This window comes from Culicoides brevitarsis, chromosome 1 (assembly GCF_036172545.1).
Source record: "Culicoides brevitarsis isolate CSIRO-B50_1 chromosome 1, AGI_CSIRO_Cbre_v1, whole genome shotgun sequence".
Classification (NCBI taxonomy): Eukaryota; Metazoa; Arthropoda; class Insecta; order Diptera; family Ceratopogonidae; genus Culicoides; species Culicoides brevitarsis.
In genome coordinates, this window is record NC_087085.1 from 11,464,037 (window position 1) to 11,491,868 (window position 27,832).

The following is a 27,832-nucleotide window of genomic DNA, read 5'->3' on the forward strand; positions in this document are numbered from 1 at the left end:
CTGCTGTTAATATTTTTAATTAAAGTGGGAAATATTTTCGTTCCGATTCTCGGGAATTAATGGGAGAAATTGAATTTTATTGAAAAAAAAAAAAAAAAAAAAAAAAAAAAAAATTAAATCTTTCTTCAAATGCTTTTAACTCAACATTTTTCAAGAACAAAACAAAGAAAATTTCAATATTTGTTGTTGAAAAATGTTACTAGGTGACTGCCTCGATGCATTACTTCACCGCTCGAGTATTTCATTAAACAACACACATTAAACATAGAACATGACCTCATTCTATGAAAATGGAGCAACTAACATGTACCTCCTATCACTTCCAGTCCTTGAAGTTATTGAAGCAATTTTTTAATGGCAATTTCGTGTTTGTTGGATATTTGTCTCGGGAAAACGCGATTACAACAATGACTTGGCTTTAGCAACTTTTCAAAGGACTACGAAGGTTATCAAAGCGGAAATTATGTCATCGACGGTAATTTCACACAAAATAAGTTTCATAAACAACAAGAAAGTTGGGTGTGTCTCTGATTGGATTAAAAAAACAACTTAGGTGACATGGCATTTGTCTAAATTTTAGTGAACGGAAATCGAAAAAGGAATTCGCTGACTTTGATTTTTTTTCGGAGGCAAATGTTTTGATAAATAGCAAAGGGCTTGAACGTGCGATTATTTTAAATTAATTTTTGTTGTTAAAAAAAAGAGGAAAAGGAAGAGAATAGCACGATAAAATAATTATAAATGGGTTTTATTTATTTATTTAACGACCCGTGAATTATAATTATTATGCCAGACACTTTTTTGTTTGGTTTTTTGATATTTTTTCCACACACTTTCGATTGCTGTAATATTTGCCGCATTGAATGCAGTGGGTGGATGCATTTGAAAGTGAATTTGGTGACAATTTAGGTTGACACTGAAATTTTAAATAAATTTATTTTTTTAGGCAAGATTTCAATTTTAAGCCAATTTTAAGCTCAGAAAGAAAATTTTTAATTAATTAGTTTTGTTTCAATTAATTTTTTTTTTAAATTTTCAAATAAATTTTTTTTTTTTTATTCTATATTTTTATTTTTTTTTAATAAGTTATTGACAATGAAGTTTAACTTAAAACTATAACTTAAGAAAATTTTATAAAAAAAAAAAATTACTTCAGGCTTAAGTTTAAGAATAAGTCAAAACTTAATGAAATTTCAATTTTTTAAAAAATTTAAGAAAAAAATTACAATTTTATTTATTTTAAAAAATTTCCAAAAATTTTAACTTAAGTTTTTGTTTTGACTTAATGTGACTTAATTCTTAAGTTTAACCGTTTAACTTAAATATCAATTTTTTTTTTGCTTTATAACTAAATTTTGAGAAAATATATTTTTTGTGACTTAAGCTAAAAGCTTAAGCTTAAAAATAAATTAAATTCAAAAACTTAATTTGCAAAAATGATCTTAAGTTAAAGGTTAAGTTTTAAGTTTAAGCTTAAGTTCTTTAAGTCAAAAGTTTTTTTTTTTTACTTTTACACAATCTTGAATTTAAGTCCTATGATTTTTTTCAATTTTAAGTTTGAGGGTTTAAGTCAAAAACTTTCAGCTCTCAAAAAATTTAAAAAAAATTAGATTTTAATAAAAAAAATTTTAAATATTTTTAAAAAATTGAATAAATCAAAAACTTTATTAATTTTTGAAAAAAAAAATATAAGAAAATAAAAAATTAAAGTAAAAATTTAAAATTTAATTCTTTTAAAAGAAAAATCCGTTATGAAGAACGAATTTCTTGCCACCTAATAAAAAACTTTAATTCTGAAGACCACAAAATATATCAATGTCAAGAAAAGAGTGCAAAACTCATCAAAGAAATTTCAAATAATAAATTTTTCGAATCAGAAAATTTCTTCTACAACGATAAAAACACGACATTCTGGAAAATCATTCTCCGCCTTGTCTAAGCAAGCAAATAAAAAAAATAGAAATAGCAAATAGACATTCTATTAATAATTTCTGACTTTATTCTCTGTGACACTGTAGTTCACTGAGACAACTTAATAAATGCGTTTGTTTGTTACATGTTTCACAACTTACACTCAAACACCGTGAATCTAGCACACAATCTACGCTCAAATTATTCGAATTGATTTTTTTTTTCGAATTGCCTCATATTCGAAACTATGAATCGTCTGGCGAATAATATGGGGGCGTCCAATAAAAAAAAATAAAAGTAACTTTTTCGATTACTTGTTGAGAGTTTGAGGCAGGTTTTGTCACCATTTTTCGATGATTCGCTGAAAATTACTAAAATGACTCATCAGATTTTTTTTTCTTGAGTGAAATTACGTTTTTCTAACTTTGCATTGATTTATTTTACTTACTTATTTTTTTACATCAATAATCGTCTTTTTATTGCCATTCTTCCCTCTTACATGAATAATTTGTATCGAAAACTTGTGCGACGCGACATGAAACAACATTAAACTAACTGTACAATAAACATTCAAGTGCGAGAAACGAACTGAAGACCCCCGATCTGATCATGTTTTATTTATTAAACGTGCGTCAAAATTATGCTTTGCTCTTCGAGACGCCAATAAATAATAACGATGTGACGATGATGCTTGAAATCCATTAAAAAAATAGTTCTTCGGCGTTATTGCATCATTCACGTCGTCTTTTCGTTCGAAATTCACAAAAAAAAAAAATAAATAAAAAAAAGAAGACGGTCCAAGTTTTGACAGTAATGCGTCTCGAAACGTAATAAACTACACAAAAAACGAGAAAGTTCTCATTAAAATGATGAATGAAAGCGGTAGCCGTTAATGTGAAGCTGACACAATAAATTACCAGCCTTTCTTCATGCATGTTTTTGTACTTGAAAAAATTCACTCCTTTCTTTTACGAACGTAACATGCGTCTAAAATACTTCAGATTTTACATTTTTTTTTGGTGTGTCGCGTCATTCAAGACGACGTCGCATGTTAAAATTTCATGTAAGTCGCAAAAATGCGTTTTAATTTTTAGTTTTTTGCCTTCTTTATCGATCGAACATTTATTTTAATAAATACGAAAAAAAAAAATATTAAAACAATGTTTCGCCAGCTGTACAAACCGTTAACATTTTTTTGTCATCCACACGCTCGTCGTTTAGTGAACATGACATGAAATTCTTATTTTTTTTCTAAGCAAGCGAATTTAAAAGAAATTTCTTTTCTCGAGGCGAAAAACGTTCATTCATCTTTTTTTTATGTGAAATGTTTATATAAAAATGTTGAGGAAGAGATGATTATCGCAATAATATTTATGAATAAATTGATATCTTTGGCAAAATCAAATTTTTATCTGTTTATAAGAAGTTCGTTGGCTACCTATTTATTTATAAATTGACCGCAAACAAACAAAATAATAATGGTGAATATATTAATAGAAATTACTCACTGCGTTGCGATATGTAACCTTTGATGACCCGTTCCCATTTAAGGCAAAGCTTTGTTCGGTTCTGTCATGAAATTTATTGTTATTTGTGATTATTTGGATGTTTCATAATAATAATAATTTTTATTATAGAAAAAAATAATGAAGAAAAAAAAGAAATTTTTTAATAGATTGGACATGGGAGAGATTGTTGAATCGATGGGAAAATCAGTAGTTAAATAAATTTAGATGTTTATTGAAAAGAATAATGAGCTTTTATGTATTCTTCAATTTTTTCTTTAAAAAAAATTATTAAGGTTTTTTTTTTAATTTTAAATTATTTATTAAATTAAAAATTCCCTAATTTTAATAATTTTTAAGAAAAAAATATTTATTTTAATTTGATTTAATTTAATTTAACACAAAAATATTTTTTAAATATTTTTTTTATTTACGTATAAGTTTATTTATTATTGAATTATTTTTTTTTAATTATGTATTAAAAATTAATATTAGGTAAATTAATTTAATTTTTAAGACATACTATTTAAAATTTATTAAAAATAATTTTTATAATAAAAAAATAATTGAATATAATTAAAGAAATAATTTTGACAGATTTTCCAAAATAGGTATATTTTTAAAATATTTCAATATTTTTTGTTTAATTTTTTTATTTTTATTTAAATCTTATGTTCACGTTTAATATTAATTTTAATATCAATTTACATATTTTAATAAATAAATTTTCTATTAATATACCGTTTAATTTAAGAAACAAACAAAAATAAAATGCTTAGCTATTTTATAATTTAATTAAGTAATTTTGAAAAATTAAAATTAATAAATAAGAAAATAATTCAAAAATAAATATAAAAAAATATATAAAAACTATTAAATATAAAAATAATAAAATTTATTTATTAATAAATTTTATTTTTTTTAAATACAATAAAATTTTAAAATATTTTATGTAAATTATAATAATATTTTATGTATTTTAAAATTTTATTGTATTTTTATAATAAATAAATTTATTATTTTTATATTTAATAATTTTTAAATATTTTTTTATTAATTTTTTTTTATTATTTTCATTATTTTCTTATTTATTAATTTTAATTTTTTTTTAAATTATTTAATAAAATTTTTATTTAAGTGTTTAAATAATTATTTGATTAAAATATTATTTTTCATCAGAGAAATTATTTTAAAAAAAATATTAATTTTTAATTCGTTAGAATTTTTTACCTCAGAATATCACGAGCCTACTATATCAATGTCAAAAATCACCCATATCAATATCTCCTCTTGACTTCTGAACAAGGCTCTAAAACTTATCTCATTCGCTGATCATTTATTTATTTAAATTCTCACTCATTCAGCATCACGATCCCTCATTCAATTCCCACAAATATTTTTTCCATTCAAAAACGTAAACCTAGAAGCACTCGAGAGTAGCCAAGCAAAATGTTACAACAATGGTCAGGTGTTTACTTTGTCATTTCAAAAAATAATTTTATTATTTTTGTATGATGTCATCATCATTCACGCGAGTATTTTAATGATTTTTGTTTAACCAACAACAATAAGCATTTACATGTCGCTACGTAACTGAAATACAATGAAAAAAGTAAGAGCCGAGAATACAAAACAGAAAAATGTGCGTAAATGGTAAATTTATTGCTAGTTCGGCACACGACCGACAATACAAAGGTGTGCATTTGAGCACAAAGCACCCCGAAATTCATTTGAATATAATTGAATTGAATCGTAAAAGTGAATATTTTTTTAGAATTTTAACATGATGACGACATAAAAGTTCTCTAGTTTGATCATCGCGCACTCCTTGTCTCTTTTAATAAAAAAAAAAAATTAAATGAAAAAAAAATAGAAGGTCTCTCTTTTATTCTACATATAACGCGCACATGGTCAGTAATCGTTAACATAATTGTCGAAATATGCAAATTAGTTGCGTGAACTAAAATTCTCGACAAAACGCTTTGACAAATGTTGGAGCCCGAAATAGGTAATTTAATATCGTTGGACGAGTTGCGATAAGAAAATTTATTATTTTTTTTCTAATGCAGTTCCTCATTTGTCGCTGATTTAAGTGCTTTATTTAGTAGCTCACTTCTAGGCCAATGAACCGAAAAAAAACTGGAGATTACGAAATTTATGTAATTTATTTAAATACGACTGATTATCATAAAAATGAGTGAATAGGAAAGAAATTCAAATTCCCGAATGCTAAGCCCAATTCGATCCGGCATCAATATTTACGGTAATGACATTATTATTTGACATCCAAGCCACGCGGAGAGACCGGTTCTGAACAAAAAAAAAAATATTTAGAACGAAAAACTGAAGGTCACGTCATTATTTGTTACAAAACACCCATTTTATGTTGTTCATTCATCATTCGCGTTTTTTGTCGTGTTTGTAATTCATTTTATGAAAGAGGCGTTAATTTAAAAATATTCTTTAAAAAATTAAGAATAAATTGCTGAAATATGCCACACACATGTTATTTGCTCGAGAAAAATGGCACAAAAGTGAAAATTTAATTTTTGGGGAATTTTTATTTGCATTTGAAAGATGTTAAAAATTATGAAATAGACTGAAAAGGGCATGAACTCGTTAATAAAAAAGTGATTTAGTGACAAAATATTTAAATTGAACTATTTTTGGTCTTTAAACAGAGGCAAAATTGCTAAATTTTTATAAAATATTGACTTTTTAAAGCAATTTTTGTCAGTTTTGATGCCAAAAATTGCAATTTTAAAAATTTATTGCATAAAAAATTCAAAGTTTTAGAGTTTCAGTAACAATAAAGCCATAAAAAGATAATTTTCAGCCACTTGTTACGCCCTCATGCCATTTGTTTACGCAATCAACAGGTTACTTGCTCACCAATTAATCAACAAACATTGATAATAAATTTAACATTTGACATTGGAGCCATTGATTAATTTTTATTTGATTTTATTTTATTTACGAAACGTGAGTGATGTCATTTTTCGAGCTGCATCTGAGCAAAGTTACTTTGATGTTCTTCATCTCTCATGCGGCGCGCGGACATATTTACAGACAATAACACCCACTTATCAGTTGTTTTGCGCGTGAGAAGCGCTTTTGTAATATATTCTGATTAAATAACAAAAAAAAATTGTCAGAAATCTCGTTTAAGGCCTTAAATGAACAAATTTATGTTCTTAAGACATCCGAAAAAACATCGAGAAACCAAGACAAAACGGTTTACTTGTCAAACAAGACCAAAGTAAGCATGAAAAATTATGTGTTCCTTCCTAGAAAGGCTTAAAAGTGTCGGATTAACATTAATCATCGATCACTTCTCTCTCTTTCCTCACGTTTTTTTTTCTTCTAAACTTTATTTGAAACAATAAAAAGTCGACACAAAGCATAAATAATAATAGTAATAAGTCAATTGCTCCCTAATATGGCAAGCTGTTGATTCAGCCACAACAAAGAACTCACAACAGAAAAAGGCAAATCATTACAAATTGTCTTTTATTTATTACAAAACAAGCAAGTTGCACGATAAAAATAGAGCTATGATGAGCATTAATATGATAATTTATTTTAAAGTAATTTATTATCGAGATAATTGTGAGTGATTCATTAAAATTTATTATTTTACATTATTTAAATAAAATCAATAACTCTTCTTGTGATGCAGTGAAATAATGCAAATAATGGGAGAAAATTCAATTGATGCTCGTTTGTATGTTAATGCAATTAAATGTTATGTCATCATTGTCGTTTATTGTTGCGATGAACGAGAATTAGAACGAAATCTGAATGAAATGTGATTTGAAATCTCAGCCTATTTTTGGAAATTATGTCAAAAAGTAGTTTAAATAAATTAACGAGTTCTATTAAAAATCAATCAAAACATAAGTTTTAGGTTGATACAATAATGGAAAATGTTTCATGTTTCGAAATGATTTTTAAAAATTTTTCAAATTTAGTGAATTCTTACATTAGTTGTATCTTTAAGAATTTAGACTCCATTAAAATAGTTTTTTCAAATATTAATGAAAAAAATTAAAAAGTACAAATTTGAATATATTTTACTTTAGTTTGGTTTGGATCCAACAGTCGTTCATACTAATCTGCTGATTTGTTTAAATTAAGATTTTATATAAAAACTAGAAGGAATAGCTTTTTAGCTGCAAACAGGCTACCAATCTTACAAGTATTGTTTCACAGTATAGAAAAGGTATTTGATCCGAGGTTCGTAATAGTAAAAGGCCGGAGACTTTTTTATTTTGTCAGTACTGTACTCTGCCACGTAAATATTAGAATTTCTATATTTTCATTCTTTATTTCGTTGTTGCCACCTTGACTTCTAATTTGAATTGGAAAAGAGATCTTACAATCCATAATGTCATAAGGAAAACCTTGCCGTCCATAGTTGTGCTTTTTGATCTGTAATTTCAAATTCCGAAACAATTTTTGCTCAATTCTTCCAACATTTCGTCAATCTCATCACATTGAAGTTTGGTTCACATTTTTCTTAATAACGGCTTGATTCTCGAACATAGTTTAAACTAAAAATTCATCCAAGTTTCTTCATCTATTCATCTGAAATTTTTAAGTTGTAGAAAAAATTAATCTTAAGATTTTAAATTTTAAAAATATTTTTATACAAATTTTAATATAAAAACGACAAAATATGCAAATTCTTTTTATCTACGCTAAATTTATACAAAAATTCCATCCTTTGACAAAAATGCAATAAATCGAACGTATAAGATTTTTCCAACTTGGATCGGCCTTAAATAAAAATTGTAGAAATTCATCATAATTTAATGATCGTCTATCATAAAACCATCAAAACTATTCCAATAAACTTCTCTTGTTTATTTATTTGTCTCGTCTCTCGTCATAATTTAGATTACTGAATGGCGCATGAAGCACGTTCCTGCCATTCCAGCAGTAGGTAGTAGTTGTAGTTTGTTTTAAGAATCAAAGAAAGAATTCTATTGAAAATTTTATGACTTTATTATTATTACAGGCGATGCTTGGTAAGTCAATCAAAACGAGAAAAAAACGACTGTTGGTTGTAAAAATACCAATTTCAATCTTCTTCTTCGTCTTTCGCGGTTGATGAATGAATCAATTATATTTGTCCCAGTTTTGCAGTCTGACGTGCCTATGATTAATCATGCACGCGATTACTTTTATTTTTGAACGAAGAAATTAAAATGTAAGATGTTTGTAATTAATTAAAGAGTCGAGTGACGATGGACGAGCGCTGTAGGTGATTTCATAAGAAGCGCACCGGAAAAAGATCTGATCGAGAACAGAGATAATCGTAATTCTTGATAACGGTCAAGGTTCTTTTAATTATTATTTCAGAATTTTCATAAAATTTTATGATGAGAGAAAAAGATGATCTACAAAAATTATGAACAACGTGTCAACTAATGATGATGATGACTGGTTTCAATGACATTGAGCTTAATTTATTCAAAAAAATAATTAAAAAGATTAAATACCTGTATTTTGGTCCCATTACAAGTCACCTGAGAATTGCGTGTCGCACCATGATAGTAAACACAAATCGTCGTTTGCCAAAAAAAAAAACTTCCATTGTCGAAAATTAACTTGTCACGAAAAAAAAAATGATTCAAACTAGAATGACAAATAATCACAAGTGAGAGACTAAAATTAACTTTTTTATTTTGAATTCTAATAAATAAACGAATTCATGTCGAATGATGAATCCGCACATGAACTCAAGAAGAAGAACTCTGAAGAGAGAAGACAAATGAAGAGAAGAAGGCAATTACGATTTTTTTGTCAATGTGCCAAATTATATCATCGTTTATTTACATGACTGCGTGCCTTTCAGATCAGCTGTAAATTTTGTGGCACATTCAAAATTGGCCAGACAAAAAATTAAAGATTTTAGTCACAGTAAAGTGAAAAGTAACAAAATTGGACAAATTTTAATGCAAAAAAAGTAAAATGTTAATGATTTGACATGACATGAAAATAATGAGATCATCACCTGTCGTTTCTCATTCGACTAATGTTGTGTGGAATAAGTGAATAAATGACGCAATTTTGTCACTTTTAGTTTCGGTTTTTTGCTATGGAGACATGGTTTGAATACGAATTCTTGGAAAGTTGAATTTTTTGGTTTCGATCCATATTTTTTTTTTGCTGTAAAATTTGATGAGCTTTCAAAAATCAACTAAAATTCATAAAAATTTAAAAAAAAATGAATTCAATACTTTTCTAATAGGTTATGGGCCCAGAATAGCTATTTTGAAATTTTAATACAAATTTGAAGCTCAAAAAATTTTTTTCTTAAGTTAAGTTTAATTCTTAAGTCAACCTTAAGTTCAAACAAAACAAAATTTTAGTTGTTTAAATTTAAATGAAATTTTTATTTATTGAAGCTGAATTTCAAACTTGAGGAAAAAAAAAGTTTAAATGAGTTGACTTAAATAATAAAGTAAAACCATTAATTTCAGTGAAGTCACTTTTAAAAATTTTTGACTTAAGCTAAAGTGTTTAAAGAAAAAATCAATAATATTTTTTTTTTCGAAAATCTAGTTTTTACTAAATTTGGTATTTTTTTTTGTAAATAAAATTCTAACTTAAACATTTAAAGAATTATAAAAACTTAAAGCATAAGACTTAAACTTGAGCAAAAGTAACGAAAAATTTTCATTTAAACTTAAAAACAAGTCAAAATTCATTAAGTTTTTGACTTAATTTGAAAAACAATAATTTTTTTTTTTTGAAAAACATTTTTTTAGAAAAATTAATCTTTACTTTTTGACTTAAAGTTTTAACTTAAGAATTTGTAAAAAAAAAATTTACAAAGTTTTAATTTTTGACTTTATTCTAAAAATTTATTAATTTTGTTGAAAAATTTATGAAATAAAAATTCCAAAATTAACAATTAAAAATTTTTTAAACTTGTAATTCTATAAAAAAAATGTCTCACTTTCGTTTTCAATTCTCCATAATTTTGCGGTATAAAAACTTTGCCCTTCTCACGTTTCAATATATTACACACGAAAATTTATAAATAACTTCAATCGAAGTTGTGCTCCATGAACATTCATTGGGTGTGAGATCATGCTGCGATCGTGAAAACATTGCTTGCAGCAATATTACAATTTAAATTACATTCATACATAAAAAATAAAAAAAAAATATAAATAACGAAAAAAAAAACCCTGAAACATTTACATGCGATCGATGATAAGAACAGCAATTAACAAAAATTAAGCGGACAAATTAATCATTTATTTATTTTTGATTTTATTTAATTTGAAATTGCGTGAGTAGATTAGAAGATGTTTTTATTGCTCTCAGAAGTATTTATTTATTCTTGCGCGATTAATTGTTCAAACGTTTATTTTTCCAACGCAAGTCAATTTCGGACAATGATGACGTATTATGACGGGAGATTGAGTAATTGCGATCTTGGCATCAACTTGGGCGATTCAAGAAATTAAATTTTTAAACAAAAGAATGACTAATCATTCATAACGATTTTTTTTTGACTAACCATCAAGATCTGAATGGAATTTTAATTGATTAAAATTTATTTTGTTTCTATTTTGCACAAGCAACGAACACAAAGTATGAGTTTCTTCCCATAAATTAAATGAATTTCTATCCAATCGACTGTTCAATTCAATCAATCACGTGCCTCGTCGACACTTGGTGTTACATCACCATATAAAGACACACGCGAGACATCGAGGAAATGACAAACCATTTGCTGTCAAGGCAATTCAAGGGAAATGAAACATTGAACTCGACAGGGTTTCTGCGTGCGGCGCAATATTAATTTTTTTTTTCGTTTTTCATGCTTCAGCGCAGAAAAACAATCGAAAAGTGCTTTTTTTGTAGTTAATTAAGGGCGCTTTTACTAAATTGTCACATTTACGAGGTAAAGGGTCATCTGCTCGTCTATCTTCGTCAAAAAGTTTAATTAAATAGTTTCGAAAAGTAATTTTTTGATGGAAGAGGGGGAGTTGCGTTGTGAATGTGACCGACATAAAAAAAAAGTGCATGTCATATTCATATCAGAACATGTGTTTCACTACATTATTGATGTCAAATAAAAACACGCAACACGAGAGCACATTGGCGAGCGGCTTAACATAAATCACAAAAATATGACAGAAAACTCGATAAACGTATGAGAGTCGTTCGTTAATACGACGGCTTATCATATTATTTGCATCAATTATAATGTGTTACAACATTTTTTTGTAGATTAGGATTTTTTATGCAGTTTTATGGGAAATTTATTAGAAGTGTGATTCATAAAAGATGGATTAGTTTTTCAATTAAAATAAATTAAATTTCATAAATTAATTAAATATTTCATTATTTTAATATTTTTTTTACAATTTAAAAAATTTTAGAAAATTTTGACTTCCATTAATTTACAAAAACTTATGAAAATTCATCGATTTTAAGTTTAAACTCTTGACTTTAAAAAATTAAATTAAAAAAATAAAAGAAAATATCAAAGTTAAAGAGATGCGATTTAAAAAAATCATAAATATATTTTTTTTATTACAAATTTTTAACAAAATTTACTGAATTTTATTATTTTTTTTAAAATAATTTTCATTTTGAAAAAATAAATAAATACCTATAAAAATTAAAATATAAAAAATGCAATTTTAAAAATTTATAAATATTTTTTTTACATACTTTAATTATTAATTTAATTTTTTTTATTTTCATTGCCAAATTTTTATTAATTTCCTTTATTCCCATAATTTCACAAATATTTTTAAAATTTTTGTAATTTGACGAAAAAATTTAAGCTCTAAAATATTACAAAAATTTTTAATTCCTAAATATTTTATTAAAAAAATAACAAATTCAGATTTAAAAAAAAATAATTAATTAAAATTAAAAAATAATTAATTAAATTAATTAAAAAATATAATTTTTCACAATATTAAAAAAAATTAATAAAAATTTTTTTTTTCAATTTCAAAATTTTAATTATTCAAAATATTTTTTAAATTGCGATAAGAAAAAAATATTATTTTCGAACTTTGGGTCAAATAGAAATCTCAACTGAAATTTATTTTCGAATATCAGAAAAACTTTGATCAAAACTTACCATAAAAAGCCTTCATTGGCTTCATTTCGATGTCTCAACAGTTCACATGCCATTACATTCCAACCAAAATTGACCTAATTACGACTCTCCCCCTCAAAAAAAAACCATATCGAGTTACATTAAGTCACTGTCGCTGTCTCGTGATTGCCAAACGATTCACTTATATTTCCTCAACAAAAATTTTTCTCTATATAAACATTTCCATTTGTCATGTTTATCGTATCAATGTTTTGTCTATCTGTCGACTTTTCACTACCAAAACTAACAACATTAGGTCTTCCGCTAACATAAATCCACCGATATCGTCTTAATGGCATTAGGTACGTTTTATCGCTAAATGAACCAAAAGTAGTTGTTGTTATTGTCATATTTTTACAAGACAACGTTCAAAGTCGTGTTTTGTCGCGTCGCTTCGTGGGTAGATATGCAGGTGACTCTAACTTGCTTCTGTTTGGTAAAAAACACAAAAAAAAATATTTTGTTACAGAAATAAACAATTCATAAATCAGCTTATTTTTTTTAACAATTTCATAAAAGAAACAATTTTGTGACTTTTAAAATTTCTGATAAATGATTAATGATGATGGAAAAAGCGGAAAATGGGTCAGAACTATTAAAATGTTCTACGAAGGAATTCTTTTTAACTTCTTTTTTAGAAAATTTATATTTTTTGTTAATTTATGGCAACGCGCGCCTTTTACACAAAAGTAATTAACATTCAAACGTTGGCATTGTTGTAACATGTGTGTCCCAGATTTTATCTAAACATAAATTGTATGTTGTTGTTACTGCTTGAACACAACAATTAAAAAAATATTAAAAAATCTATAAATATGGGAGTGAAATTTATTTTGATGAAAGTTTTGAGGTTTTGTTAAACAATGTTGTCACCATAAAAATAACAATAACGGAAAAAATTAAAATAAAATAAATAATTAAAAAAAAATTAATTTATTAAATTTTATCTTTAAATTAACTATTATTAATTTTATTATCAATTTTTTATTTAATTTAATTTTTAAAAAAAAAAAAAAAAAATTTTTTTTGAGTTTTTTTTTTTAACTTTTTTTAAAAATTTATATCGAATATTTCAAACAAGAATTTTAAAAATTTTTTCAAAACAATTTTTTTATTTTTAATAATTCTTTTTTTATTTTTTATTTTTTTTCTAATTTTCTTATTTAATTTAAAAATCTTTGAAAAATTATTAAAATTTCAAATAAAAAAAATTTGAAAATTTTTTGAAAAAATATAATTGTTTAATTTTGAAAAAAAAAAAAATTTTTTTTTTAATTCAAAAATTAAAAAAAAAAATAATTCAAACATTAAAAAAAAAATTAATTCAAAAATTTGAAAACAAAATTTTTTAATTCAAAAATTTAAAAATAATTTTTTTTAATTCAAAAATTTAAAAATAATTTTTTTAAATTCAAAAATTTAAAAATAATTTTTTTTTAATTCAAAAATTAAAAAAAAATATTTTTTAATTATTTAAATGAATTTTTAAAGAAAAAAGTTAAAGATCATTACTAAAAATATTTTTAATTACGTCCCTGACATTGACTTTACTGAAATCTCAATTTTAACAATATTCCATTAAAATTTTGCAAATAAAATAAAACCGTACAGTACATAATCCATCGATCATCCTCCGTTAATGACATGTGAGACTGTCTTCTCATCTACATTACTTCACTACGCGATACCCTCATGTCTCAATTAATAGCGAGAGCGATAACATTTTTTTTTGCTTCTCCATATATTTACTCAATAATTTATTTTGTTTTGCTTTTTTACGTTTATTTAGTATTCGTTTGATTTGTTCAAATTTTGTTCGAATGTTGATTCAGTATCAAGTCGCCTCTAACGAAGACAAAAAAAAAATGATTTATGAGATCATCTTTGTAAGAAATCGCTCGATTTCTCGTCAAACTCTGCAAAGTTGAAATAAAACATGACACGACGGATTTCGTAACAATTTGAACACGTGAACGGAATATTTGGTTGAACGGATTAAATTGTTATCCAAAGAATTTTTGATGATTGTCAAAAAATTATCTGAATCATCAAAATTAATTATTATGATCACTTTGGCAGCATAATTTTCCTCCGTAATTTCCTCAGTTAGTTGCCTTCGCAAATATGCGTCGTGCGTAACAGGCGCCTGGTTGTTTGTCCTTGACGAAGCAATTTTTCTCTCGTTGTGTCAATATTAGTCCACTTTACCCATTTTTACGGTTTCTCGACATGCGACTCGACTTATTTTTCATTTCTTTATTGTTCACGTCTGCTCCGTTCGCCGCAAAATAACATAAAAGTGAGTGAGGGAGTTCATAAATGTGCGAAAAATTCCATGAGAAGAGTATTATGTAAAAACACATCGCTGGATTGCAGACTATTTGGCGCCAAAGTAACGAGCACAATGATGATTAAGTGCGTTCGCGAAGTGAATTTTCGAACGAAATTATCGATTTTTTACGTGTTTTTGTTTGTAGTTGTTGCTGTTTGTTTGGTTAACAATTTTAATAGAATTTTCTTATGAAGTCGATCCAAATTAAATTTTTTATTTTAGTTAAAATTTGAGAAAAAAAATTTAAGAAAAAATTTTGGTTAAAAATTATTTTTTTTTAATTTTTTTTGTGCATATTAATTTTAAATAAAATAAAATAAATAAAAAAATAATATTAATTAAATTTAAAAATAAATTATAATTTAATTAATTAAAACTAAAAAAAAATATATAAAAAAATTAAATTCATAAGAAAAAATTTTTTAAATAAAATATATAAACAGAAACTTTCTAAAATTAACCTCAAATTTTCTTACGATTTTAGAAAAAATTAAAAAAAAAGTCAAAATTATTTAAAAAAAAAATATTTTAGAAATAAAATTTTTCGTTTTTTTATTAAAAAAAAAATAATATTCAATTATTAACTTATTTTTTACCTAATTTAATTTTCGATTCCAAAATAAAAAAAAAATGGTAAAACTTTTTGGTTAAAACATAAAAATAAGAATCCATACAAGGAAATGCGTTTCATTTACGAAAAGCCACAAGGTCAAATAATTTATTTTTCTTTATGACTCACATCGCTTTTTGAAGGTTAATTAATTTTATCATTTTTTTCTTTTCTTTCAGAGTCTCGTGCGAAGAAACAATAAATTCGACAAAAGTTGTAAAATACCGAAAATAATGAAAAATAGACGATAGTAGTCGTTGTTATTGCTTTTGATACCGAAGTAGTGACATCATCTAGGAAATGCGAAGCAACTCCCAAAAGTGATAAATTATTCAGGCCCAAAAACAGTAACCGTATAGTTGATAAGATATTTCAATCCACACAAAAAAAAAAACAAAAAAAAAATGGTAGCAGTCACCAAAAAGCCTTTAGTCAACCCCAATCTCATCACACTAAAATGTGTCTTGTTCACATTTTTCGGCGGTTTGGGGTGCATCTTCCCCTTCCTGCCCGCACACATGCGTGCGATCGGTCTCAACGACGAGGAAAGTCGTCGCATCCAAATTATCGCACCTGCCGTCTCCATAATTGGACCTCTCGTTGTTTGTTTCCTCGCTGATCGATGGATTGCCGTGAAAAAGGGCCCGCGATATGGCTCGTACATCCGCGTGCTTGCCGCAATTCTCATCTTGCTTGCTGCCTTATTCTTCGGTATGCTCCTGCTGGTGCCGAAATTGCATCGTGTCGAACAAAAACGTTCTCTAGTCAGTTTTGCGTGCGATGCGGATGGCGCTTATATTTTGCAAGAAAAATGTTTGGAGGAAAAAGTTTGTCACAATTTCGAGGAACCAAAATTCGGAAATTTGTTACTCACCAACTGCTCGTACACGTGCCTTCGTCCCTTGGATTTTGACAAAAATGGGTATCAACCGTTCTTGCATTTGTCGGATGATGCAGTGACGCCGCATGCTGATGCTTTGCAAGAGCAACACTCGTCGGAACAAGATTATGTCGAAGATGAGCCCGAAAGACCTCGAAGACAGTCGAAACATCCAACGCACGAAATTTTGAATGCACCGCCGCATATTTGCATTTCGCGTGAAGGCAAGGAGGATTTGTGTCATGCTTATGTTATTGGAACGAAACAGATGAAAGTTCAAGCGAGACTCCGATCGGCGATGAAAGATCTCGATAATGACACGATAAGTGAGGATTGGTGTCGGTATCCGATTGACGATTATGCCTGCAATGTTCCGGAAGCGCAAAAATTGAAGATGATGAAGGAAGATGAAAATTGTGTGCCCGTTGTGGAATGTGATGTTGAGTAAGTTTTCATAAAATAATATTTAATTTTATTTTATTTATTTATATTTTTTTTTTTTGTTAAAATATTTAAATTTTTAATTTTTTTTTTGCCAAAATAATTTTTTAAAATTATTATTATATTTTTTTTTAATCTTGATTAAAATAATTTTTTACATTTTTTTTCTGTTGTTAAATAATATTTTTTTTTATTTTTTTGTTAAATATTTTTTAAAATATAATTTAAAATTATTTTTTTCAAACTTTTTTTAATAAAATATTTTTTGGTATGTAAAATAAGCATTGTTTATACTTTGTTAAAATAATTTTTAAAAAATTTTTATGGTAAAATTATTATTAAAAATTTTTTTTTTAAATTATTTTTAAATTTTATTTAAATAATTTTTTTAAACTTTTCTTGAATAATATTTTTTGATTTTTTTTTGCAAAATAATTTTTAAAAATTATTTTTATTAAAATAATTTTATGAATTTTTTTTTTTAATTTTTGTTAAAATTATTTTTTTTTTTAATTTTTGTTCAAATAATTTTTTTTATTAAAATAATTTTTACATATTTTTTAATAATAAATTATATTTAAAAGAAATTTGTTTTTAATATTTTTTTAAATTTTTGCTAAGTAAAATAGGTTTTAATTTCTTTAAAAAAAAATAATCATTAAAAGATTACTTTAATTAAAAAAATATTTGGTAAAATAATTAAAAATAATTTTTATAAATATTTAAAAAAAAAATTTTTTAATTTTTTGTTATTTTTTTTAATAAATCTTTTTTAACATTTTTTTTTAAATTTTTTTAGTGATCCATATGAAAGTCATGCAAGTGTCCTCGCCGATACAGTTTGCGTTAAAATCGAAGGTGATGTTGAGACAACAGTTTGGTCGTATTTCACGATAAGATTGCTCTCGGATATCTTCCCGTTGGCTGCTCTTGTGTTATTGGATACCGCTATTTTGATTGCGACACGTGAAACAAGTACCGGAAGAGGCGATGTTGGACATCAGTATGCTTGGGGATCTCTTGGATGGGCAGTTTTTGCTCCAATTGTCTCGTTATTTGATGTTTCCGATGAAGTTCCGTACTTGGTTCCCATTGCAACTGGAGTTGTATTGCTTGTCATTTGCGCTCTTTTCCTCTTGTTCTCAAGGTAAGATTTGAATTTTGCTAAAATTTTATTTTTTATGGTTAGAAAATGCTTTGGATTTCATTTTATTTAATTTTTTGGAACATTTTCTGAAAGAATATTTAATCAAAAAATGTTAATTTTCTCAAAATTTTTTAAATTTAAAAAAAAATTTTTTTTTTTGAAAATAATTATTTAGAACTTGAAATGAATCTTAATCTTTTGAAATTATTTTTTTAATTTTTGAAATTAAATTTTTATTTTTTTTAAATGAAATTTATAATTCTTGAAACTAATTTTTAGCTTTTAAAAAGTTTTTAAACCATTTTTTAAAAAATGATCGATGAAATTTATTTATTTATTTAAAATTTCTAAAATAAAAAATAAATTTCAATAAAAAATTTCAGCAAAATGCCATTAACTCCCCCCGAATGGTGGTGGCATACCAAAATCGGCATGTTGGCAATCCCAATGTCAGCCATCCGCAAATACGCTCCCGAAGTTGTCGCCTTAGGCTTCGTCTCTGTCGTTCTTGGTCTCTTATGGTCTGCCGTCGATCAATACCAATGGTGGCATTTGTACGAACTCGTTGCTGAAAAAGCCAATTCCGACGCTGTCACGGGAGTTTCTTTGTTAATTTGCGGTTTGCCGGCGATCCCTCTTTTGTGGTATGCCGAACGCATTGTCGACTATTGCGGACACAATTACATCCTCATCGGATCATTTTGCATGTATGTCGTGCGATTCGTTGCATTGGCATTCGTTACAGATCCTTGGTGCATTTTGTGGATCGAATGGTTGGAAACAGCAACTTTGGGATTGACTTTCGTCACGTTCATTTTGTACATGAGACATTTGGTGCCTCGAAGACTTATTGCTACAGGACAAGCTATTCCCGTTATTGGTCACTTTGGATTGGGTAAGAAATGAATTTTTAACATTTTTTAGAGATTTTTATAAAAAATTTAATTTTTAGGACGCCTCTTTGGTGCTCTCGTCGGTTTGGCGCAAGAAGACAAGCATCTTCTTGAATCGTTGCAAGATACTTATGTCGTTTTGGCAATCACTGCTGCTGTTTGTGCTTTATTGTACTTCCTTCTCTACCAATTCTGGCTGTTGCCGAAATGTATTCCGCCAATTCAAGCTCCTCCATCTGAGACGTTGCATGGTAAGTACCGAAAATTTTGTTTTTTTAATGAAAAACTTGAGAAAAAATTACAATTTAATTTTTTTATGGGTTAAAATTGAGGTTAATTGACAAAAAATCTTCAAAAAAAATTTTTTTTTCTTAAACTTTTATTTTTCTTATGAATAATTTGTTCAAATTTTCTCAAAAAAAATAATTTTTCTTACATTTTAAGACAATTTTTAGTCATTTTTTGATAAAATCCTCAAGATTTCCGCAGTTCATGTGAGAAAATATCATATGACGCTTAAGAGTGTCCTTTCGGGTATATTCCTTATCACAAATATCACACTTGAAAAATCCTTTGACGTGAAGTTCCAAGTGACTTTTGTAGCGAAAAATGTTCGAATAGGATTTTTCACAAATTCCACACTCAAATTTTTCTTCAGATTTAACCTTTTTTGCCTCTCCAACCGATTTTACGTTAAATTTTTTCTTTACAAGAACTTCTTTTTTCACATCAACTTTCGTTTCGTGCCTCTTCAAGTGCTTCCGAAAGTCAATTTTCGAAAAATACGGAATTCCACAAGTTTTACATTCAAATTTTTTGCCTCCTTCAACTTTCGAATGTGTTACCGCCAAATGAGTTCGTAACGAAGATCGCTCACTGAACCCTTTTTCGCAGATATTACACTCAAATTGTCGATATTTGAGATGAACATTCTCATAATGTCGCCGAATATGACCTCCTTTGATGTAAAATTTCTTGCAAATGTCGCATTGGACCCGATCTCGTTGCTGATCCAAATGTTTGCTCAAAAGATGTTTCTTCAAAGTTTGTTTGTAGACGAATTTCTGCTGGCAGAGATCACATTGGAAACGTTTGGCGGTGTGAAATTTCATGTGTTGCTGCAAATTACTGTGCGTCGAATAAGATTTCTTGCAAATTTGGCAGATCGGGATCCCCAAAGTGTGAGTTTTTTCGTGATCGGCGACTCCTTGAGGGGTTTTGTACGATTTTTTGCAGTATTTACATGAAAAATCATTTGAATTTTTGATGGAAATTGATTTTTCAATCGTTTTTGATGAATTGAGATCACAAAATGAGAATTCATCCATGTTGATTTCTACCATGATGGATTTGTTGACATCGAAAATTGATGGGGACTCATCTAGAATCGAAATTTCTGAATGCCACGGGTCAATTTCTTGTTTGATTTCATTTGATTCCATGTTAACTCGATAAATTTATCCTAAAAATTTAAAAAATATTTAAAAAATTAATTAAATTTCTTTAAAAATCATTAATTTACCTCAAAATTTCTTAAAATCTTACGGATTTGATTATCAACTTTTTAACTGTTAACAGTAAAATTTCTCACACTTGAACACTTGAAACAAAAATCGAGAAAACTGCGCAAAAGAGAATTTATTTTTTTTGTCTCTCAAAAAAGTGTGAGAGGAACTCACGAAATTCAAAAAATAAATAAAATCACGTTGCCTTCATTCAAAATTTTTAAATAAAAAAAAAAAAATTTAAGGATGCATTGCTACAATTTCCGCTTTTTTTATTTATTTATTTAATTTTTTTGTTGCATAATTTTTATTTGTTTAAATATGACACAGATAAATAATAAATATTTTTTTTTTCATATATAAATAATATAAGGCATACAATATTGAAATTGTTCGAACACTTGATTAAAAATTTCGTTTCCCTGACCTTTTTTGTTATTGGTGAGTGGACTAGTATCGTTAAAATATTTTTTTAAATATTTTTTTTTTATTTTTTGGTCTCAACTTAAAACATTTTGAGGCTTAATTTAAAATTTTTTCCCTTTTCTTGATTTATTTCAATAATTTTTTAATGAAATTTTGTCCCCAAAAAAGTTTTTTAGCCTGAAAAAGTTTTCATTCTCATACCAAACCGTCACTGAAACCATCAAAAATTCGCTAACCGATTAAAGTTCGGGCGATATGAGGATGGTTGAGACGTGATTTCGTCATTTTTTGACACGTACATTAAATCGTTAAACATTTTTTTTTAAAGAATCAAAATTATAATAAAACATGTTGAGTAAATAGTTTTTTTTTTTAAATAAAATAATAAATTGTTAGAGTTTTGTTGCTTGGTTGTTAGTGAAAATTTTACTTTTTGTTCCTTTGAGTGAAGAGCTTTGTTCGTTTTTTTGTTGCAAATCGCTAAGTGACTCAATTATTCGTCATTGTTTGTCGTTGAGTTGGATAGTAGTAGAGTACCGTGTTTCCGGGAAGTTGCCATCTGGATGCTTGTAACTCGATTAATTGAAGCAAGGTGCGTCGTATCGCAGGAACGCTAAAAGAAAAAATATGTTTTAAAGGATTTTTTTTATGAAAATGCGACGAAAGAAAGTTACCTAGCACTTGAATTCAAGAAAGCATCACGAACGGCTGTCAATAACATCTCCAACTGCTGAGGCAAGTGTTGTTCCAAGTCGCGACCAATGCAGGTGAGAACAAAGAACAAACATTCGATCTGAGAAAAAATTTTGAAAAATCGTTAAAATTTATTTGAAATGAAAAAATTGAAAAATTACCTCAGCCAATGAACGTACGGGAGGCTTGACACAGTCCTCGCAACATTTTTCAAGTAGTGTTAAGAGAACCAATGGAGGAGGTCTGAAAAAGAAAAAAAAATGAATTATTTTAAAATCTTTTTAAATTACACTCAATGAAAAATTTTAAAAAATTTACTTAAAATATTTAAAAATAATTTTTTAAATTTAATTTAAAAAATAATTTAAAAATTAAATTAAATTAAATTAAATTATAAATTTAAATTTAAAAAAAAAATAATTAAAAAAATATTAAAAAAATTATATTTTTATAAAAAAAAGAAATATTAAGATAAAAATTTTTTTTTCTTACAAAAATTTTAATCTAATAATTTTTTTTATCATTTTTTAATAAAAACTTTTAATTTAAAAAATTATTTGAAAAATTATTTAAAAATTTAATTAATTAAAAAATAATTTAAAAATTTAATCAAAATTTAATCAAAAAAAAAAAAAAAATTAAATTTTTTAATAAAAAATTTTTAATTTAAAAAATTTATTTTTTTTTTAAAAAATTATAAAAAAAATTTTTAAATAATCGATAAAAAATAAACTTACGCGCCATCACAGTGCGTCTTGAGTTGTAATTGACGTCGTTTCAATTGACAAAACATTTCCGTGAGAAATGACATAAACGACGTGAATCGCGGTCTTGCCGGTATTTTTGACTGCGGCGGTACACCCAACACCTTTTCACGTTCATTATACCACTGACGACACGTGTTCAGCATCGCTTCCAAGAACGTTTCCTTCTGTTCCTTCGCGATAATTTGGATGCACAATCGCGCCACGGGCAACGCATAACGTCGTCCCTCAATCGCCCGCTCCATAATTTTCGTGGCGAGTTCCATCAAAGCGCGAGCCGACAACTGATTCGGATCAATAACCGCCTTGTCGATGACAGCTTGCACTTCGGGCGCAAATTGCCCGATATCCGTGACATCCGCAGACAAACTCAAACCAGCGAAACTGCGATTTATGAGATTATCGGCAGATGTGAGGGATTTCGAGCGTTGCAGCGGATTCGGGATCTTCATGGCAGATTGTTGTTGTTGTTGTTGCTGATGGAAAGGATTCATTGGTTGAACTTTGTTTTGGGCAACTTGATGAATGACGGGATCAGGAGCGAATTTCACACGGGGTTGCATGACGTTGCTCGAAGAAGGCGATGCCATCAAGGGAACGTGCGTTTGTTGCTGATGCGGATGCGATTGTTGCTGGAAAATGTTGTGATGCGGCATTTGGTTGTAGATCATGGGACGAGTAGCAGCCTGCATGCGAGCCAGAGGCAAATGAAGATTGTATGGATGCATATTTGACGAGGACTTGGATTGTTGTAAGTGATGTCCCATTTGTTGATGAAGAGGTCTAATGAGAAAAATTAAAATATTTTAAAATTTTTTGACGTAAGTACTTGAAAAGTGTAAAAATTTTAGCTAAAATATCAATTTTTGAGCAATTTCCGATATAATTTTTAAACAAAAATTCTGAAAATTTCACATTTCGACTAAAAATGAGAATTTTTAAGCTATTTTTTGAACAAAAATTCTTAAAGTTTCACATTTTGACTAAAAATAGCCAATTTTTTAAAAATTTTTTAAAAATTTTTTTGACATAAAAAATTCAAATTTTTAAATAATTTTTGAACATTTTAAATAAAAAATTTTTAAAAACTCAATTTTTGATTCAAAATTTAAATTTTTAAGCCATTTTTCTAACATTTTTTTTAAAAAATTCTTAAATGTAAATTTTTAAAATTTTTTTTTTTTTTAAAAAATTTTTAAAAAAATAAAGCCTTCTTAGACAAAAATTTGTTCAAAAATTGATATTTTAGCTGAAAAAATTGTCAAAATCGAAAAATTAATAATCACCTCTTCATCTGAAATTCCTCAGCATGCACATTCAACTTGTTCTGCGGCATTCCCATCATCCCGCCATTTGAATTATTATCAATCCGAACATCTTAAAATCGAAAAAGTATCAAGGTCAAACCAAAAATATCTCAGAAAAATTGGCTAAAAACTCACTTGGAGGTCGATATATTTCAAGTGCTGGCTTCTCACGAATCTGCTGGTTGTGTTGCTGTTGATGAAATGCGAGACTTCGTCGTTTATTCGCATTCTAAGGTGACATACACGGAGGGCATAATAGAAATTCAACGCTCACAAAAAGCCACAAAAATCCGAACTTACCTGAATATTCTGCCCGGAAGTCCTTACAAAGCTCCTTTCGCGCGAAATTCCCGCCATTCCATGATTCATCTTCGTCGTCGGCAATTGATTGTTCTTTCAAGATTTTGTGACACGAGTAATTTTTTTGTTTATTGTGCCCTCATTTTTTTTCGTATTGCTTCGAAAGTCGGTTGAACACAGGAGAAAAAAAACACCACACACTTTTCCGACAAAATTTGATGATAATTTCTCTCTTTTTTTATTTATATATATTTTATTATTTGTATCAGTTCGTTTCCAATTAATTTTAATTTTTTCGTTTCATTACGTTGTATTTGTAAGCAATATATTATTTAACTGGTGCAATTGGGAAAAATAATTGCAAGTGATGTTTTTTGACAAATTAGATTACGCGAAACATGAAAGCAACGTAAAATATGTTGACAAATTTTCGATTGCCTAAATTTATAATTTTCTATCGAAAGTCACATGTTCGACGATGCGGTTTGCCAAATGCTCGTATTGACTTCAAACAAATAAAATCAAATTATTTAATTTTTTGTACCAATATATTACATCATTCCATCTCATCATCGCAAAAATTCAATCTTCTTCCTCGACTCGACGCGGTACATCGATGAAAAATGTCATGAAAAATCTATTTTTGCAAGAATTTCTCTCAATTTCTTTCGCTTTTCTTTATTTTTATTTTTTTTTTGTTGTTGATTGTATCAACATCATCAATACATAAGTCTATTTTTAACGTTGCGGTACAATTGGGATTGTTGTGTGTGAAGGATCGTTAAGTCTATATTTATATTTATAAAAATGTTTTTTCCTCATTCCTGCTGCGGTGTCACACACTACTTTTTAAATTGTCGGTGCTGCGACTATCAACAACGTAAAATCTTCATTGATGCAGCAAATTGAATGGAATTCGCATGAAAACAAAAGATTTCATTGACGATCACGATGATTAATATTCCACAGTCGTAAAGTCGTTGCCATATTTCTTGTTTTTTTTTTTTAATTCATTACGCTTCCACGCTAATACGATACTTAACTGATTGAAGAGCTATTAAACATATTAGGCAGTTACAATTATTTAAAAAATGTTTGAAAATTCGATCAAATTTAATTTAAGTAAACAATTGGTAATTTTAAGTTTTTCTTATGAAAAATTATGCAAAAATATCTAAAAATTTGAAATTATTTCAAAATTTGACATTTTAAATAATAAAAATTTGGAAATGTCAATTCAAAAAATGACCGTTAAAAATTTGAAAATGGATTTTTCGCTAATTCGATGTAAACTAATCTTAAAAAGCGAAGAAAAGTTATTATTTTTACTCTAAAAATATAATTTAAAAACAGTTTTGACGCTCATAATTAAAAAATTTGTAAATGTCAATTTAAAAATTTTACCGTTAATTTTTTTTAAAATTAATTTCTTGAAAATTCAAACTAATTTTTTACTAAAGGTTAAAGAAAAAGTGCAAATTTTTACTCAAAAATCTTTTAAAAGAATTTTTTTTAATTTTATATAAAAATTTCGTAAATGTCAATTCAAATTTTTACCGTTAAAATTTTTTAAAATGAATTTTTCACTTATTTCAAGAAAATAAATCGTAAAAAGTAAAAAAAAATATTAATTTTACTCAAGAAATGTCAGTAAGAGAAATTTTAAAACTTTTGATTAAAAAAATGACGAAATTCGTAAATGTCAATTTAAAAAATTAATTAATTAATTAATTTAAGAAATTATTTTAAAATCTAAAATAAAAATTTTGAAATGTCAATTTAAAAAATGATCGGTAAATTTTAAAAAAAAAATTCTTGCAAATTCAAACTAATTTTTTACTAAAAAATACTGAAAACTTCTCATTTTTAACATAAATCACTTTTTGAAAGACATTTTTTAAATTTTATATAAAAAATTTCGTAAATGTCAATTCAAAAAATGTCCGTTAAAATTTATTTATTAATTATTATGAATTTGCATTAAATTTTAACTAAAAAGGAAAAAAATTATTGAAAAATATTTTTAAATTTTTAATTAAAAAAAATAAATGTCAATTCAAAAATTTAACCGTTAAAAATATTAAATTTATTTTTTTCGCTTTATAAAATTAAAATTAACTGAAAATTGAATAAAAAATATTTTTTCCTATAAAAAATCATCAAATCATCATAGAAACATTTCCTCCTATTATTCCAACCTCAACGAATTAATAAAACCAATAAAAAAATGTATTGAGTCTATCGTGGGTGTGACCACTTTGTGTGTCTTTTGTCTCTAATGACACAACAAATTAGCAATGCATCAAGACAAATTTATAAAAAAATAGGAGTCCCGTTGGTTGGTTCTTGATCCCATTTTTGCAAGACTAGTCCACATGTTGACGACGACTTGACTTTGATTTGCGCTGATATGTTTTTTTAAATCTAATTCTCACTTTTTTCCTCACACGAACGCGAAACGCGCGTATTGGGGAGCCATGTAGTTTAAAATAAATAGCGCTGGTTAAAAATAATTGCGCGATGTTATGTTACGATGTGTGTGTTTATGTGATCGTCGTCGACGTCTCCGCCACACAATTTTTTTTTAACAAATAAAAATTTATTAAAATTTTGCAGTCAGACACACAAAATCACATATTATTTATACATATTTCCAAACTATTTGGTCCACATTGTGAGACGTGAAGAAGATGATGTCACGCATCGTCGTCTCGATAGTCGAAAATTTATCAACATTTACGTTTTTTCGATATTTTTTTTTTTGGGATTTTTACATTTATCCACTAATTTTTTCTTGACTAGAAATACACACACTCGCGATTTTTATCTGTTTAACTTTACTTAATTCATTAACAGCTTATTTATATTAATTATCAGTGTTCATCGTTTAGCAAATAAATTATTAGTTTTATTAAAAACGCACTTAAAAAAATAATAAATTTAAAAATAGAATAAATATATATAAAAAAAACCAAAAGATCTAAAGTAAAATTTTCTTGTTCGCTTGCGATACTTGTTTCGAGTCGGAGTACATTCGAATTACTGGCTCTACAAAAGTTTTTCGTTAAATATCGACGACGACGAGCGGCAGTGAGTCATGTCATGCACGACGTACGATCAGTGGGTAGATTCTCTCTTTGTCTCGCATGCGGCACTCGATGCACGATCGGATCAAATTATTCGGTTTTTTCATCGATTGTCCCACGTTCTGAGACCCGCTGAATGGAACGATCCTCTCTCTTCTGCACACAAAAAGTCTCGCCGTAGATCACGAGTGAGCAAGAATCTTACGGAATTTATTTTTAGTGTACAGTAAAAATTTTTATCTATCTGCAAATCGTACGAAAAAAAATTGTTTTATGATATATAGCGGCAGTTAGTTAAATAGATGGAGCAATTGCGGTGCATAATGTGTGAAAATTTTAATTATAAATTATTTTTTGAGACTGTGTGTGTACGGAGAGGCTCGTTAGAATGATGCGTAATTTCCTGTTCCCGGCGCTTTTTTTAATTTGTCCAGAGTGATGATTTAATTTATGGCGACAGTTTGCGCTCGTTCGGGATTGCACTTGTCGATACATGTCGCTTAGCTGTCGTGGGATGTGTGAATGGTATTTAACATGTATTCGAAAAATTCGTGTATGTCGGATTTTGTATCTATTTCGTGTGTATTGAGACATTGTTGCGGTTGAAGTTTTTATGCAAAGAAAAGAAGTAGTTCTTTGTGTCCATTTTTTGATGCTAATTAGACTTTAAATTTATTTTTGCATTTTTTATTATTTAAAATTTATTTTTTTTTTTTGCAAAATTAATTTAATTTTTTTTTGCAAAGAAGTTATTAATGGAAACGACTGGTTTTTTATTAAAAAAATAATTTTTTCTCAAGTTTTTTTATTTTTTATTTAAATAAATGGCTTTTTAAAAATTATTATAATAAAAAAAATAATTATTGATTTAAAAAAAAATTTTAATTAAAATA

General features: G+C 27.0%; 2 protein-coding genes across 5 annotated transcripts in view; one reads left to right on the forward strand and one right to left on the reverse strand.

The window, feature by feature from the left end:
- LOC134836776 (uncharacterized) overlaps window positions 1-27,832 on the forward strand; it is a 37,453-nt gene that overhangs the window by 9,041 nt on the left and 580 nt on the right. The window contains exons 3-6 of the mRNA XM_063851996.1: window positions 15,677-16,821; window positions 17,618-17,965; window positions 18,349-18,860; window positions 18,918-19,109. Coding sequence (XP_063708066.1) covers window positions 15,902-16,821; window positions 17,618-17,965; window positions 18,349-18,860; window positions 18,918-19,109 — 1,972 coding nt within the window. The 5' untranslated portion in view covers window positions 15,677-15,901. The remainder of the gene's footprint in view (window positions 1-15,676; window positions 16,822-17,617; window positions 17,966-18,348; window positions 18,861-18,917; window positions 19,110-27,832) is intronic.
- On the reverse strand, window positions 20,549-26,875 carry LOC134836785 (uncharacterized). Of its 4 annotated transcripts, none has more exons than XM_063852024.1 (8): window positions 26,695-26,875; window positions 23,854-24,189; window positions 23,689-23,782; window positions 23,533-23,623; window positions 22,220-23,029; window positions 21,644-21,725; window positions 21,464-21,582; window positions 20,549-21,402 (listed from the first exon to the last, which is right to left on the reverse strand). In XM_063852024.1, exons 2-8 carry the CDS (start codon window positions 23,920-23,922, stop codon window positions 21,279-21,281), a joined length of 1,389 nt encoding a protein of 462 aa, XP_063708094.1. In that variant the 5' UTR covers window positions 23,923-24,189; window positions 26,695-26,875; the 3' UTR covers window positions 20,549-21,278. The 4 variants fall into 4 exon arrangements, with proteins under 4 accessions (XP_063708094.1, XP_063708086.1, XP_063708102.1 ...); XM_063852016.1 differs by having other exon boundaries at window positions 26,666-26,875; XM_063852032.1 differs by having other exon boundaries at window positions 23,689-23,743; window positions 26,628-26,875.